The sequence below is a fragment of the Orcinus orca genome, chromosome 18 (assembly GCF_937001465.1).
Source record: "Orcinus orca chromosome 18, mOrcOrc1.1, whole genome shotgun sequence".
NCBI classification, from domain to species: Eukaryota; Metazoa; Chordata; class Mammalia; order Artiodactyla; family Delphinidae; genus Orcinus; species Orcinus orca.
This window is the reverse complement of record NC_064576.1, coordinates 53,431,460-53,446,452: the sequence shown is the minus strand read 5'-3', so window position 1 is coordinate 53,446,452 and position 14,993 is coordinate 53,431,460. Positions and strand designations below refer to the sequence as shown.

The following is a 14,993-nucleotide window of genomic DNA, read 5'->3' as shown; positions in this document are numbered from 1 at the left end:
ATTTATTGTCCACTCCCTGCTCCTCCCATGTTTTTACATCAATATAAATTTCAGATCAAAGATATTTACAAAAAAACCAAAAAGTAAAATAATGTTAAATTTGAATGCATAGAAATTCAAATATTTGGTATGGCAAAAATAAAAACAACAAGAAAAACATAAGACAGACAAATGATAAATCTTTACAACAAATATGACAGAGGATTAATGTTCCTAACAAAGATCCTTTACAAATCTAACATTCTAACACAAAAATGGCCAAAAAGTACAAAGGTACTTTAACACTTAACTTCACTAATATCCAAAGAAATGCAAATACATACAATTTTTTTTGCATTAGATCAATAATACTGAAAAGAATGACCAATCCACAGTTAGTCAGTATGATCTATTGGATATTTACATGGGTATAAAAAATGGGTAGTTTTTATGGCTTTGCTTTTTTCCAAAGGAATAATTATTCCCAACATTAGTTAATAAAATAATTTTATTTCTAGAAAAAGTATAAATCAGCCCAACATTTGTGGAGACAGCTTGATTTCATTAGTCAATATACAAAATATATTTACACTTTAAATCTGCAATCTCACTGCTAGAAATTGAGCCTACAGAGATAAATGTGAAAACATGCCTACATAAGGGTGCTCACCGAAACATTCTTCCTAACAGTAAAAAACTCCAAGGAACCTAAATGTTAATCAGGAAGAGACTAGTTACATAAATTATGGCATTTTAATGGCATCCTATTATGGCATTTTATACCCTTTATTGAACACTTGTTACAAGTGGTCACAGTAATGAGCAATTCATACCATTATGTTACTTAATTTTAGTAAAAATCGAAAGTCGTATCACTAGCAAGAGGCTATTCTGGTTGACCCCAAAGCTTGTGTTTCTAAACACTCTGTAGCCACTAAAAATAATGTGTATCTTTAATTATTTAAAATAAAAGACGTATTTGACATATCATTTAGGGAATAAATAAAACCACCCCCAAACAGACCACAGCATAAAATGTACAGTATAACTTTATTAAAAAAATTCTAAAGATGTCTGGAGAAATCTTAAAAGCAGCTAGTTTTAAAAACTCTTTTCTTTGCCTATACTGTTTCACTTTTAAAGGAATACATATTCTATTTAGAAAACAAGGCTATTAAAAACATTTGATAGGAAAAACCCAATTAAATATAAAACACTAAGATTTATTTGCTCATAGGGCAGCATAATAGAATCTCCCGATCTACCTAATTGATGAGATGAATTTTCAACTACGTCTTTAATTCTGCAGGAATGCCTACAATCCTTTTACCCCTTAAAATGAACATAAAGCTTTAACCTTGTAGAAATACTACTACCCCCGCTTTTTAACTAATAATGTCAAGGATATTTTAAAAGTCTGGTCATGGACTTCCCCGGTGGTGCAGTGGTTAAGAATCCGCCTGCCAATGCAGGGGAGAGGGGTTTGATCCCTTGTCTGGGAAGATCCCACATGCCATGGAGCAACTAAGCCTGTGTGCCACAGCTACTGAGCCTACGCTCTCCAGCCCATGAGCCACAACTACTAAGCCCACATGCCACAACTACTGAAGCCCGTGAGCTCTAGGGCCCACGTGTCACAACTACTGAGCCTGCGTGCTGCAACTACTGAAGCCCATGCTCCGCAACAAGAGAAGCCACCACAATAAGAAGTCCTTGCATTGTAACGAAGAGTAGCCCCCACTCGCCACAACCAGAGAAAGCCTGTGTGCAGCAACGAAGACCCAACGCATCCAAAAAAAAAAAGTCTGGGCACAACTGTTCTTATGTGATGAGGGCAACGCCAATTAACTGTTACTCTGCTTAAAAAGTTAATCAAAAGCAGTTTTTGTTAGAAAGTAAAGAATACCGTTCCATGTTGACTACTGCAACCATTATGCAAGATCAACAACTGAGATCTGGTTTCAGGATGATGGATTTGTCATGGAAGAAATGCTTTATAGAAAATTACCAATTTAAAGTCTAAATTCAGTGACAAGATAGATATACTCCACTTAAATAATGCCTTTTATCTGGAAATGAGTTATCCTCACACCCTCAAATTATCTACCTTCTTGCTGGCGGGCATGTGGTAAAATGGGAGCCTTCATACACTGCTGGTGAGAATGTAAACTGGTTCAACCACAGAGGAAAACAGTATGGAGGTTCTTCAGAAAATTAAAAAATAGGTCTACTATACCATCCACTAATTCACATCTGGGTATATACCCAAAGGAAATGAGACTGGATTATGAAGAGATATATACTTATTGCAGCGTTATCACAGCTAGGTTATTCATAGCTAAGATAGGAAACGGCCTAAATGCCCATCAACAGATAAGTGGATAAAAAAAGATGTGGCGCGCACACACACACACACACACACACACACACACACACACACACACACTTCAGCCATGAGAAGGGAGGATACCGTGCCATTTGCGACAACATGGATGAACCCTGAGCACATTATGCTAAGTGAAATAAGCCAGATACGGAAAGACAAATACTGTATGGTATCACCTATATGTGGAATCTAAAAAAGTCAAACTTGTAAAAGAGCAAAATAGGGGATGGGGGAGTGGAGGGATAAGACTGATGTTGTTTAAGGGTACAAACTTGCAATGAATAGTAAGTAAGCCAGAAGTCTAATGAACAATATAATGAACATAGACAATGATATCATACTATAATTATGTAGTATGATAAATATTGCTATAATGGCAATCCCATTACAATAAATGTATCAAAGTAACACGCCATGTTACATACATATCCAATATATTCAATAAAAAAATTAAAAAGTAAAAAAAAAAACTACCTTCTAGTAGTAAAGTCACTTGATTTGTCCACACAAGGTTAATTCACTATAATTCAATTATATAAATAAACATGATTCATAGTTTTGACCATATAGATAAAGTGAACGGGGGTTATAATGCAACGCCAATTTTTTTTTTTTTTTTTTGCGGTACGCGGGCCTCTCACTGTTGTGGCCTCTCCCGTTGCGGAGCACAGGCTCCAGACGCGCAGGCTCAGCGGCCATGGCTCACAGGCCCAGCCGCTCCATGGCATGTGGGATCCTCCCGGACCAGGGCACGAACCCGCGTCCCCTGCATCGGCAGGCGGACTCTCAACCGCTGCGCCACCAGGGAAGCGCCAACGCCAATTTTTTAAATGAATAGATCCATTTAGCCAAATAATTAGAATACATAAAAATTCAAGTGTCTCGGAAATGAACCGCTGACGTACGATAGAGCGAGGACTAGGAAACCCCAAGAGTAACACAGTTGTTGTGAATGGAGGTACTGAAAGATGAAGATTTAAAAGCAAAACAAAAGTGCACAAGCAAAAGTCCCACAGTCTCAATAGGGCTGTGATGTACAGGCAAAGCACTAAGAGTATACCGAGTGTACAACCTCTCTATGGAAACAATAAGAGCTCACTGAGCATGACCTCTGATGTTACTTTTAAAACATGCTGGCTCCTTTTTTACCTGACTCTAAGCCAAGCCTTTTCAAATCCTCTTGGTATGCTTTCAGGGCAGCTGCCTCCATTGCAGCAAACTCCTTTGATGCCTTTTCTTCTTCCTTTGCCTTATCCAGGCTTTTCTGTTTAATCTGAGCAAGACACATACAAAAGTGAAAGCTAGATAAAGGGCTGATATTTACATAGAGAAATTGGCAAAGAAAGAAACAAACTAGATTACCTCACTGATCCTCCTTGCCACATTTTCCTTATGATTCTTTCCTCTTTCATGAAATTCAATGCTCTTGAAGATTAAAAAAAAAAAGAAGATACAAAGGAAAACTACACATAATGTTCACAGCAAAGTAACAGTAAATATATGGAACATAACAAAATTGAATTACAATTGGCAGAAAAGATAAAAATAATTCTAATGCAAATTGGTCCTTTTTATCAAATGATGCTAAGGAACTAAACCACATTATTTATTATTATGCCCTCTGACTACGTTTCCTTTGGTGCTTAAAATAAACTATGATGACCATATTAATAGAGAAATAGACAAGGTACCCCTGATGACTAATCTAGTGAATATGATTGTAAAGAGGACTCAAACAAGACATGAAGCCAAAGGAGGAGTGGAAAAAAAAATCTTAACTTCAAGAAACACCTCTCAACATAAAATGTCAAAACCGGCGAATCTCTAGAATTTGTACTGCTCTACTTGCCACATTAGGTAAAAGACAGAGAATAAGCAATGATTCTTAGAACCTTATTCTTCCAAATTGCGAGAAAAGTAGATGTTAAAAAACTCCTCCTAAATTGTAAACAAATACTATTACTATGTGGTAATGGTACAAAATGTAAAACTTCTATGCAGGGCAACTTGGCACTATCTGTCAAAATTAGGCTGCTGTAACAGAGAACAAAGAAACTCCTTATATACTGATGATGAAAGAGCTCCAGCATATGGTGTCCAGTTTAAAAAAAAACAACTGTGATGCACGGCAGTGTAAACAGCATGCTACCTTCTATGCGTGCCGGAATCAGAACCTGTATCTATGCCTATAGAAACAATGGAAAATTTAAAAAGTGGTAACCTATAAGGAACGATGGTAAATGGATGGATGGGGACAGAGTTGGTGAGTGAATGCTATTACCTATTTAACAGCCAGAATGCTCCCTAAATTACAAATGTGTTGTTGTATGCAGTAAGAAATTTCTGGTAACTTTTCAAAATACGTTTTGTCAGTCAATTCTTATCTAACACATTTCCTGATTATTCTAAAGTACTGCTGTGAATTCCTCTTTAAAGTGTGACTTCATAAAGCAAATATTCATCCTCTATTTTTCATATGTTCGTTTCCTAAAGTTGGTTATATTACACAAAGAATATTTAAGGCCTGTTCAAAAACAAATTAATTTTGTTTCTAAAGGTTAAATCAATGTATATTAGCAATTCAAGAAGATGAAGAAAGACTATCCTAGAAGGAATTATTTACTCTAGATTGGTGGTCCCCAAACTTTTTGGCACCAGGGACTGTGGAAGACATTTTTTCCCTGGGGTGGGGGGTGGGGGGTGTTGGTTCAGGCGGTAATGTGAGTGATGGGGAGCGGCTGTAAATACATATGAAGCTTCACTTGCTCGCCCACCACTCACCTCCTGCTGTGCAGCCCGGTTCCTAACAGGCCGTGGACCAGTACCACTAGAGGCCTGGGGGTGGGGGACCCCTGCTCTAGATCACTCAAAAACACTGAATTGCTTGGATACTTCCAGGGAAGAGACTATCAGTGATTTGTGTAGCTTTTAAAATTTGTGGCATTTTTTTTTTTTTTTAGGATGGCTAAGTCAAACAAAATAGTCAAGAACTTTAGCAACTATTCAAAAAGACAAAAAAAAAAGGCAAGACAAAACTGAACAGAAAAAATCCTTAAACTCTTTGCAGATAATAGTAATAAATGTCTATCAAAGAAACATAACACTGTTGAAGATGGGGCTACTGTTCTTCTGTGCATCCCACTCTACCAAATAATAAGGATATGAATATACATTTAAAAGATACCCTACCGTTTATGTACTATGTACATAGAGTATGACACGCATGAGATGGGGAAAAAACCAAAAATCAATGGTGCTTTTTGTTTCATGTCTTAAAAGCTGAATTTGGACCAAGACATACAGTAATAATGTGCTTAAAGGTTCCTATTTTCATATTCCATGACAAAGGTAACAATGTTCTTTCAAATTTAAGCATTTAGAGATATAAAGCTCTGCATCAAACATATTTAACTATCTCTAAAACAAAACATACAAGAAAAAGTACAATGTCGCTTCTTTCTACATATTAAGGGCTTTCTGCTTTTACTTTTCTTTGTATACGACAACATTACAAACAGCACCATCATAACGTAGGTGTTTCATAAACATTAATGCGATGACCCACGCAATGTCCAGTTCCTTAATGTGACTGAAGGGCCACAGAGAAATAATTTGGCTTAGTACATAATCAAATTTGGGCTGATGAAAAAGAAGGCGGCTCACAGCTTTCCTACAAGGAATGAAAAGACAACAAAAATTGTTCGATGTTTTGAAAAATCAAGAGCAATGTATATGAAACTGTTTTGTAAGCTCTGAGTTTAGATCAAAAAGGAACATTTCACATGAATACAATATTATGAGAATCTTTAATAGAGAAATTATCATACAGGCCTATTGTCCGCTATCCAGCACTTGCAGTAATCACAGAATTTCTTTGGTTGGGACTTCCAGTAGTCTGCCCTGGAAAAGGAAAAACAAGTTTAAGTTTATTTACAATTTAAAAAGGTAAATTTTTGCATGATTTACAACTTCTTAAAAAGGCCAAAATATAAGCCTCTGCTACTGAATCTTGACTTGTTACACACAGCACCCTGCTTTATTATTTAGCTGAATGAAATCAGTCAACTGAAATTCTGTTGCCAGTAGAGTGGAAAGTCTGCAACGGATTTAAAACGCCCTTAAACAAAATAGCTTTTTAAAAAATGCCTCATTTGTTACTGTCATCAATGTGAAGAAATAAGGAACATCTTGGAGAAGATTATCTATTCTTTCCATTCCTTTCTGGCATTTTTGGAGATTACTGTTAATTGAAACGTGAAGAAACTCATAAAGTTCACTTTAAATCAAGTTATTTTTACCCAAAGAACAAAACATAAGACACCTCTGGTGGGAGGCCGTGGTTCCTCTGAGACTATCAGTTAATACAGTTTGTTCTTGAGCCTCATGGCAAAAGAGAATTAGAAAAGCCAAAGGATCCCTCGGCCGGCAAGACCAAAAAATAAAAAATAAATTCATAGGCTAACCAAGGCTGGCCGCTTCTAGTAGGCGGAGGAGGCAGCGGTGGCCGCAGCCCAACCCTACAATTTCACAATACCCCACGGTTCAAGCGCTACAGAAACCAGAAGGATGCTCTCGGCCCCCAACCGTGTAGGTGGCGGGAGCGCTCCGTCGCTTTGCGGCGGCCGTCCAACCTCCAGGGGCCGCCAGCCTCCCTCCCAGAGCCCGTGCTCCAGGCCACCAGGGCGCTCTGCGGGGTAGCATCCCCACCCCGCCCAGAAAACAGGCCCCGCCTGTCCGCTGCAGACCCCGAGCGAGTTAAAGGAGCGTCCGTCACGCCCCCCGGCCGAGGGCGGGGGGAGAGGGGTGGTGGCGGAGCTAGAGACCCGGAGGGGGAAAGGGCCACCCGGAGAAACAAGACCTCGTTGTTTAGAGCCTGAGACCCGACTCACATGACAGGACCAGCCGCTCCGCGGGTCGCTCCGGGCCCGGCTGAGGCTCGCGTTCCCCACGCGGGACGAGTCGGAGCCCAGCTCACCGCGAGGCCCACCGCAGCCTCCGAGCCCGGACACCTCCCTTCTTCCCCCGGACCAGTGTTCCACGGTTCCCAACTACGGGTGCCCAGACGACTCAATCCGCGTTCGAAATTTCCTCTCCTTCCCCTCCCCCTCCAGGGGCGGTACTCCCGGCTCCGGAGAGGTGGGGTTGCTATAAACGGGTTGAGGTCACGGAGAAGGGGCGAAAGCGCGACGGGACCTGAGCTGAGAGACGGGAAGCTCAAGCCTCATGTCCCCGCGTCATCCCGCCTTCTCTTTTTTTCCCTGAGATCCAGAACCTCCACCCTTTTTCTAGGCTCGCTGGCTCGTGGCCGAGGAGCTCGCGCGCCGCCTCCGCCCCGAACGCAAACAGCTGTTCCCAGAGACGTCGCCGCCCTCAACTTTGCCAACTAGTCCGCACGCACTTTGACCAGCAGAGCAGCCCGGACCTGTAGGCTGGGGGCCGTTGGCGGAGTTAAAAAAAAAAGAGGTGAAACAGCTGGTTTCGGAGCCGAGAGTCGCTTGGCTCGGCCTTGCCTCAGAACTTTCCTGAGGCGGCGGAGCGACCCAGCCCCGCCCCCCGGACGCCCGCGCGCTCGGGTCGGGCGCGTTCCCTGGCTCGCGAGCGCGTGGGCAGCGGCGGTAGCGACTCGGGTGGCGCAGAGGCGGCGGCGGCTGGAGTGGCGGTGGGCGGTGGAGCTGGGGAGCGGCGGCGTTTGCGCTTGTCAGGTGAGTCACCGCAGCTTTCTCAGCAGCACTTCCCATATGGTCTAGCGGTTAGGATTCCTGGTTTTCACCCAGGCGGCCCGGGTTCGACTCCCGGTATGGGAACGGTGTATCTCTTTTTAGAAGTGGACAGGGGGGACTAACTCATTTTTATTTCCAGTGGCTCTGGCTCTTTTTTCCTGCCCCCTACCCCAGGTGATTTCGTGGAAAACGCGCGTTCGAGTAGTTGTTAGTGACGCCGTGAACTGGGCTGCGGCTTTGGGAGATACGAGTGCCGCGCCGGGCGGGCTGGAGGAGCGAGTGTACTCAGGGTTCCTCTCCTCCTGCCGGAGGCTGGCGGGGCTGAGCTGCCGGGAAGGAGTTTCACTTTCCCCGGGGCCGCCCTCCCGCCCCTCCGGCCCCCGGCCGTCCCTTTCCAAGCGCTCGGGAGGTGATGATTAACTCTGGCTTCTCCTTATCTGTCCCCAGTGCCCCCCTCGGGCCCACACCCTCCTCCTCGGCCGGCCCCTTCTGACGGTCCCAAGCGAAGCGGGTCGTGTTGCCCCCTGCCCTCGGCGCCCGGGAGCCCGCGCCCGGCTTGGAGCCCCGTTGTCTCGGCCGGGTGTTGACTAGAAACACCCCCGACACAAAGCAGCCCCCTGGCGTGGGGGGGGGGGCGCGGGGAGGCGCCGAGGGCTGTCCGGAGATCCTCGGTGCCCGCGGGTGCGCTCTCCTGACCGCGCAGCTGCCCGCGGCAGCCGGATTGGCCGCGTGTCCACCCCGGGCTCCCGCGGCGCCCGAGCCCCGCCCCGAGGCCGGCCTGCGAGGTCATCCCAACTTGACATCGGGGGCGCCGGCCGTAGTTCTCAGAAAGTACCCCAGACTCCGGAGCCACAGACTTGAGTGTTTCTGCTCGGGAAGGCCTCTGGGGAAGGGCGTCCGTCCCGTTCTCCGCCCACGTCCCCCCCCCCCCAAAAAAAAACACACACACACGCTGTGGAGAAGAAAAATACCACTAGGATGAGATGTCTTTAAAGAAGAAATGTGACTTTCCAAAAGGGTCTAACGTTTTGAGCGCCGCGGATAGAAAATCCTGGGGTGGAGGTGGGGCTTGGAAGAGAGAAAATTGGCCGGAGACTGGGGAGGGGATGTTATAACAAAGTTTCACTGTATTTTTAAATATAGAAGCCCTGTGTTTATTACAAAGAAGGGGCAGCTGTGTCAGCAGCATGTGAGCTGTAAATGAAACAAAAGCGTTATCTTAAATGCAAGCTGAAATTAGAAAATGGGGTGAGCTCTGATGTTTAGTCTATTCGGCCTCCGGGAACAAATGAAGAAGGAAAAAGTGGCTCTTGTGGACGAGTCTCTGGTCAGTGCCATTACGCAGAGCAGAAGGATTAGTTGTTAGTATGTGCCTTCCCAAACTGTGTTTGGTAGTTTTAACTGCACAGTGAATTTTGAAATAATCTGTTAATGTGGACAGTATGATTAAGGATGAATTACTTTCACATTGTAAATAAACTTCCACAACTAAAAATGTTTTAGATCATCTTCATTAGTTCAAATATTTGAACGTTTTCTCTACACCAAGCATCATCAGATAGTCTTGGAAGTTAACTGATGTTCAGGTTCTTCATGTTAGGAGGTTTTGGAGAGAATCCTGAATGGAGTCATATTTTGGCCCTTTTGATTAGCTGTATGACCTCGTGGTAGATCTTTCACCTTCTCTGTGCTCTGGGTTTAGAGCCATAAATTCTTGATGATACATACCACTCACAAACTTGAGAGTTAAAAGAATTGTTGAGCAATTCTTGTGTCGGTAATAAGAGTGGAAAAGTTTCATTTAAATAGAGGATTGTGTCATTGTTCAGAAACCATTTACTAAAGAATTAGGCCTGAGCGTGGAAGGAAGGAAAGATCCTTCTGCCTTAATTGCCTCCAGAAGAGCTTCAATCTTGACCTCGTATTTTGTGACGACTTGGTATCAAATTGTGCTAAAATGGATGTGATTTTCAACTGAGCACCCGGTATAATTGCAAATAGCTTTATATATATTTGAGGGTATGCTGAGAGGAGTAGTTTGGTGACAATATATCTGTCCGAGACATAGACTTATATATTGTTGTGTACCAGGCACAGTTGGCTAGGGCAGCATCTGAGTTGCAGAATTCCTTCAAGAGCACATAGGTGAGAAGTCACTTCTACTCAGGGAAGAGGACTAGAGACCAGACAAGGAAGGGAGAGTGTTTGCCCTGGACCTTGAAGAACAGGTTGGATTTCTCCTGGTGGGGAATGTGTATCAGAAAGCGGAGGTTGGGGCAACAAGTGTGAGGCTGGCTAGTAGCCTAGCTGGGTAGGAGCACACAGTGCCTGGAGGGAGAGCCATGGGGGTCAAGTTGGGATGGTAAAAAGGGAATTTTAACTGGATAAATTTTGACTAGGTAACAAGTTGTTTTATGGCATTTATGTCACTAGACTTTTTAAAACATTTTGCGTCTCTTTGAAGAAACTAAATATAGCATAATATGTGAAAAATTCTTTTTTTTATGAGTCAAACAATATAGAAACATGTAGAATATTTTGTGCCCATGGGTTTTATGTTTAGCAATTAGATATTAATTTTTAACCAATGGAGTGGAGAAAATTAACATTTAAAAGAATGAAATCTAGGTTTAGATTATGAGAATGATCTGCAACTATATTCTTACTGGAAATAGTCTAAGACAGAGCTGCTAGTTACTGTCGGTGAAGCATACACCTTAAATTGGTCAGGACTAGGTGATAACTTTGTAAGGTTTCATTCATACGCTTGTGCCTTGCTTCCAAAACACCATTGGTAGTCATGTTTTACATGTTCTCTCTTGAGCCACAAAATAAAGTGATACTAAATGAGTGGTGTGGATTACCCAAATAGTCTCTTTACTATTTGTTACTATTAGGTGCAGCTAGAAGATGTACGACAGTTCAGTAAACGTTTGCATAGATGAACACCTGTACGTAAAGAAATATAAGGGTTGGGAAAATGACGATGGCATTTTAAAATCCAAAGACTTTACCCTGGTCTCTGAGCCTAACATTGTCTAGCCTCTACTTGGGTCCTCAATGCCACCTCCTCCCTCCTCTCCCTTTTCATTGTACTTTAGCTGCACTGGCTTCTTGCTTTTTGTTCCTTGAATGTGCCATACTTGTTCTTTTCTCAGTCTTATGTCTTGCTGTTTCCACTGCCTGCAGTATTCCCCCTCCAGCTCTGCACATCTCACTCCTGTCAGCGTTACCTTATCAGAGAGGCCTTTCTGTTTACCCTCACTAGAGACTCCCTTTTCTGGTTACTGTCTGGTTACTTTATGCTGCTTTATTTTCTTCTTTTGCGTATCTGAAATAAACATGTTTGTTCCTGTTTATTTCTTGTCTTATTCTACTAGAATATAAGTTCCATGAGAGTAAGGATACTGTGTAGTGAGATCACTCTTGTTCTGTAAGAGTCAAACAGTAATGAAGAAGTTGGTACCGTCATAGGTTGCTGGGGGAAATGTAAAATGGTGCAGCCACTTTGGGAAACTGTTTGGCAGTTCTCTCAAAATGTTAAACATAGAGTTGCCATGTGACCCAGCAGTTCCACTCCTAGGTGTATACCCAAGACAGATTAAAACATGTCCATGCAAGAACTTGTACACAATTGTTTATAGCAGCATTCATAAGCAGAAAGTGACAGATAACCCTAATGTCTGTCAACTAAGGAATGAATGAATAGAATGCAGTGTACCCATACAATCAAATATTTTTTGGCAATAAAAAGGGATGAAGTAGTGATATATACCACAGCATGGATCAATCTCAAGAACATTATGCTAAACAAAAGAAGCCAGGTCCAAAAGACCACATTTTGTATGAGTCCATTTATATGAAATGCCCAGAATAGACAAATCTGTAGAGAAAGAGGATGGATTATGGTTGCCTAGGATTGGCCGGGGTAGGGGAGGATGACACGGGGGATGGGAAGTGATTGCTAATGTAGGTCCAAGGTTTCTTTTTAGGGTGATTACAGTGTCCTAAAATTACATTATGATGATTGTTGCACAACTCTGTAAATATACTAAAAAACATTGAGTTCTACTCTTTGTGTGGGTGAACTTCATGGTATGTAAATTATATCTCAGCAAAACTGTTAAAAAAAGATTGAGGCAATCAAAAATATAGAATATTTTGTCTACATTTTACGTTTATCATTTGGATATTAAATATTTAAAAATAATAATGGAATGATTTAACACTGCAACTCTAGCTCCTAGATAGTCCAGGAATGTAGCAAGAGCTCAGTAAATAACAGACAAAGGAGGTTGAAGTATACAGATAATTACGATACAGTGCATAGTGTGATAAATGCTTAGAGGAGACTAAGCCAAGGGTTACAGGGGTTTGAAGGTCTCTAAAATGTCACATCTGGGTTTGTGTGAAGAGAATGGGGAAAGGCCTCTAGGAGGCAGCATTTGAGATTGGCTTGGAAGGCTGCTTATGCTTTGCGGGTGGAGATGATTGAGCGGGAGACAAGGCTATAAGAAGGAAGCAGGCAGGAACAGAGGTCCCTAAACAGTTGCTAGCACATTTTGTAGTATAGTGTAAGAGTGCAAGAATAGGCTACGGTCTGTAGCAGACAATGTCAGTGCTGGCAGATCTCCTCTGATGTCTTTTTATCATCCCTCCCAACCCCTAGTGTGCTTCTGATGGCTCATACTTGGGAAGAGTTGTATCCCTTGCTGGCAGAGAGCTGGAAGTACCTGGGGGTTTATCCCCCTTCCCCTAATAGCTCTCAACCCGAGACTGTCCTGTCAGGAGAATATCTTTGGAGCAGGGACTTTGACTTTTCCCCCCGTTCTGTATCATCAGCACTTGGGGCAGTGCTTGGCACTTGTTGAGCATTCAGAAAATATTTGAATGAATGAATGAATGAATGAAAACCAGGAAGTTGCAAGGTATATTCAAAGTGAAGTTTATTTCCTAAATCCCCTTGACTCTTGCAGAGCACTTAGGAGATATTGGAAGGTTCTGCTTGTGAAGGTCCTTGAATTTTGGAGTAAGGAGTTTACTTAGCTAAAAGAAGGAATTTCTGGTAATATGATACGTGTTTTAATGAAATTAATTTGGCAGTAGTGTGCAGGATGAACTGGGGGATGGAAGGGTTGTGTCTGTGGTGTCCACACTGATCAAGGTTGGGGGGTCTTCTGCAGTACAGTAATAATCTAACAACTCTCCTTGCCTCTAGTGTCTCCCTAAATAGGGTGGTGGCAAAAGAATATAAAGGATTAAATGGAAGAGGTGCATTGAAGGAAAAATTTAAGATGTCAGGAGTATAAATACTCCTCAAAGAAATAGGGAAGTTAGGAAGCATAGATTTTTTTTGGAAAGGACAGACAATTTTTGCGATTGTTGGCCAGACAGTAAATTATTATTGCCCACCAGTGTGTGTGTGTGTGTGTGTGTGTGTGTGTGTCTTTTTGATCACTGAAATTGTACCTTGAATTCAGAGACAAAATTAAGACTGTGAGACTGCCACCCTGTGGACAATATAACTTAGAACTGAAATCCTCAAAAATTATAATAAAATTTGATCCATTTGAAATTAACTATTATAGAACTGATTATGGTTCTTCCATATTGGTATATGTGGTTATGCTCATTAAATAGAAAGTTGAAATTAGTTTTTTTTCTGAACTTTTTCTGGGGCTTTTAAATAAACGGAATTTAAATGAAATCAGTAGCTTTAAAATGTTGCAAAAAAATTCAGAAATGCCTTTTAGATGGCATACTTCTTTCTCTAGAAATTTCATATCAAAGAGTGTGGTTTTTAAAACATGGTGGCATGTATACCTGTTGTAAGGAGGTACTTTTTTCTTGTATATTTTATCCTATTTTATACATATGTCCTTGAGAGTTATATTTCTTGAAAAATATGTGAGGACTTCCCTGGTGGCACAGTGGTTAATAATCGCCAGCCAATGCAGGAGACATGGGTTCGATCCCTGGTCCTGGAAGATCCCACGTGCTGTGGAGCAACTAAGCCCGTGTACCACAACTACTGAGCCTGTGCTCTAGAGCCCGCGAACCACAACTGCTGAGCCCGCATGGCGCAACTACTGAAGCCCACGGCCCTAGAGCCTGCGCTCCGCAACAAGAGAAGCCACCACAATGAGAAGCCCATGCACCGCAACAAAGAGTAGCTCCCACTCACCGTAACTAGAGAAAGCCCGCGCGCAGCAACGAAGATGCAACGCAGCCAAAAAAAATAATATAAACACTTGTTTTGAAGAAAATAAATATTTAAAAAAGAGAAAAATATGTGAAAGTGTACCCCATCATTTTTTTCCTCTTAAGTGAAAGTGGCTTTCCCTTCCCATTTTTATAGAGTAGGATTCTATTGTTAGAAATTCGCCATGCTTTGAAGAATTGCCTTCATTGTATTTTTGTAAATAACTTGGCTTTTATTACAGGTTATTTATTTAGAAGGGCAGTCTGCTCACAAATTAAACTGGTAAACTAGCTTGAATCAAAATGAAATTGTGGGTGTGAAAAAATTGTTTGCTCTCTGCAACTCAGGAAATGGTTTTGTCTAGAACTCTGCAGACTAAAACTTTCCCAGCAGATGAGCTGCTTACAGCCTAATGTTGTAAATGGCTTACACGCTTGTTTTCCCTGAGGAGTCTGGAGGGGTGGGGTCGCCATTTAGCGCTGGAAGTTTGTGTTAGCGGTAAAGCAGAAGTGGGCTGAAGCCCCATTCTGAGATCACAGTCATGCATCCTTTCTGAATGTGATATCCAGGATGAGGAAGAGAACGAATGGCGCATCTACTGAACCCCTACCCCCTTCATTTTAGGGACCTTATGTTTTGGTCACGGAGAGATTTTCAAATGTAATGTTAATGGTTTAAAATATTCAAATATTTCTGAGTTATTTTT

The 14,993-nt window shown here is 42.2% G+C and overlaps 2 protein-coding genes and 1 non-coding gene across 4 annotated transcripts in view; 2 read left to right on the top strand and 1 right to left on the bottom strand.

Moving 5' to 3' along the window:
* The window catches only part of WBP4 (WW domain binding protein 4), a 33,531-nt gene extending 26,142 nt beyond the window's left edge, over positions 1–7,389 (bottom strand). For both annotated transcript variants that reach the window (XM_004274548.4, XM_033436704.2), the window contains exons 1-4: positions 7,255–7,389; positions 6,193–6,265; positions 3,728–3,790; positions 3,515–3,638 (exon numbers count right to left, since the gene is read on the bottom strand). In XM_004274548.4, the coding sequence (XP_004274596.1) occupies positions 3,515–3,638; positions 3,728–3,790; positions 6,193–6,265; positions 7,255–7,256 (262 nt within the window). In that variant the 5' untranslated portion in view covers positions 7,257–7,389. The remainder of the gene's footprint in view (positions 1–3,514; positions 3,639–3,727; positions 3,791–6,192; positions 6,266–7,254) is intronic.
* A 538-nt stretch (positions 7,390–7,927) lies between these two features.
* ELF1 (E74 like ETS transcription factor 1) overlaps positions 7,928–14,993 on the top strand; it is a 105,057-nt gene continuing 97,991 nt past the window's right edge. The window contains exon 1 of the mRNA XM_033436701.2: positions 7,928–8,067. The gene's annotated coding sequence lies outside the window, so the exon portion shown is untranslated. The remainder of the gene's footprint in view (positions 8,068–14,993) is intronic.
* TRNAE-UUC (transfer RNA glutamic acid (anticodon UUC)) lies at positions 8,098–8,169 on the top strand. The gene has a single exon. It is a non-coding gene; the product is annotated as a tRNA-Glu (tRNA).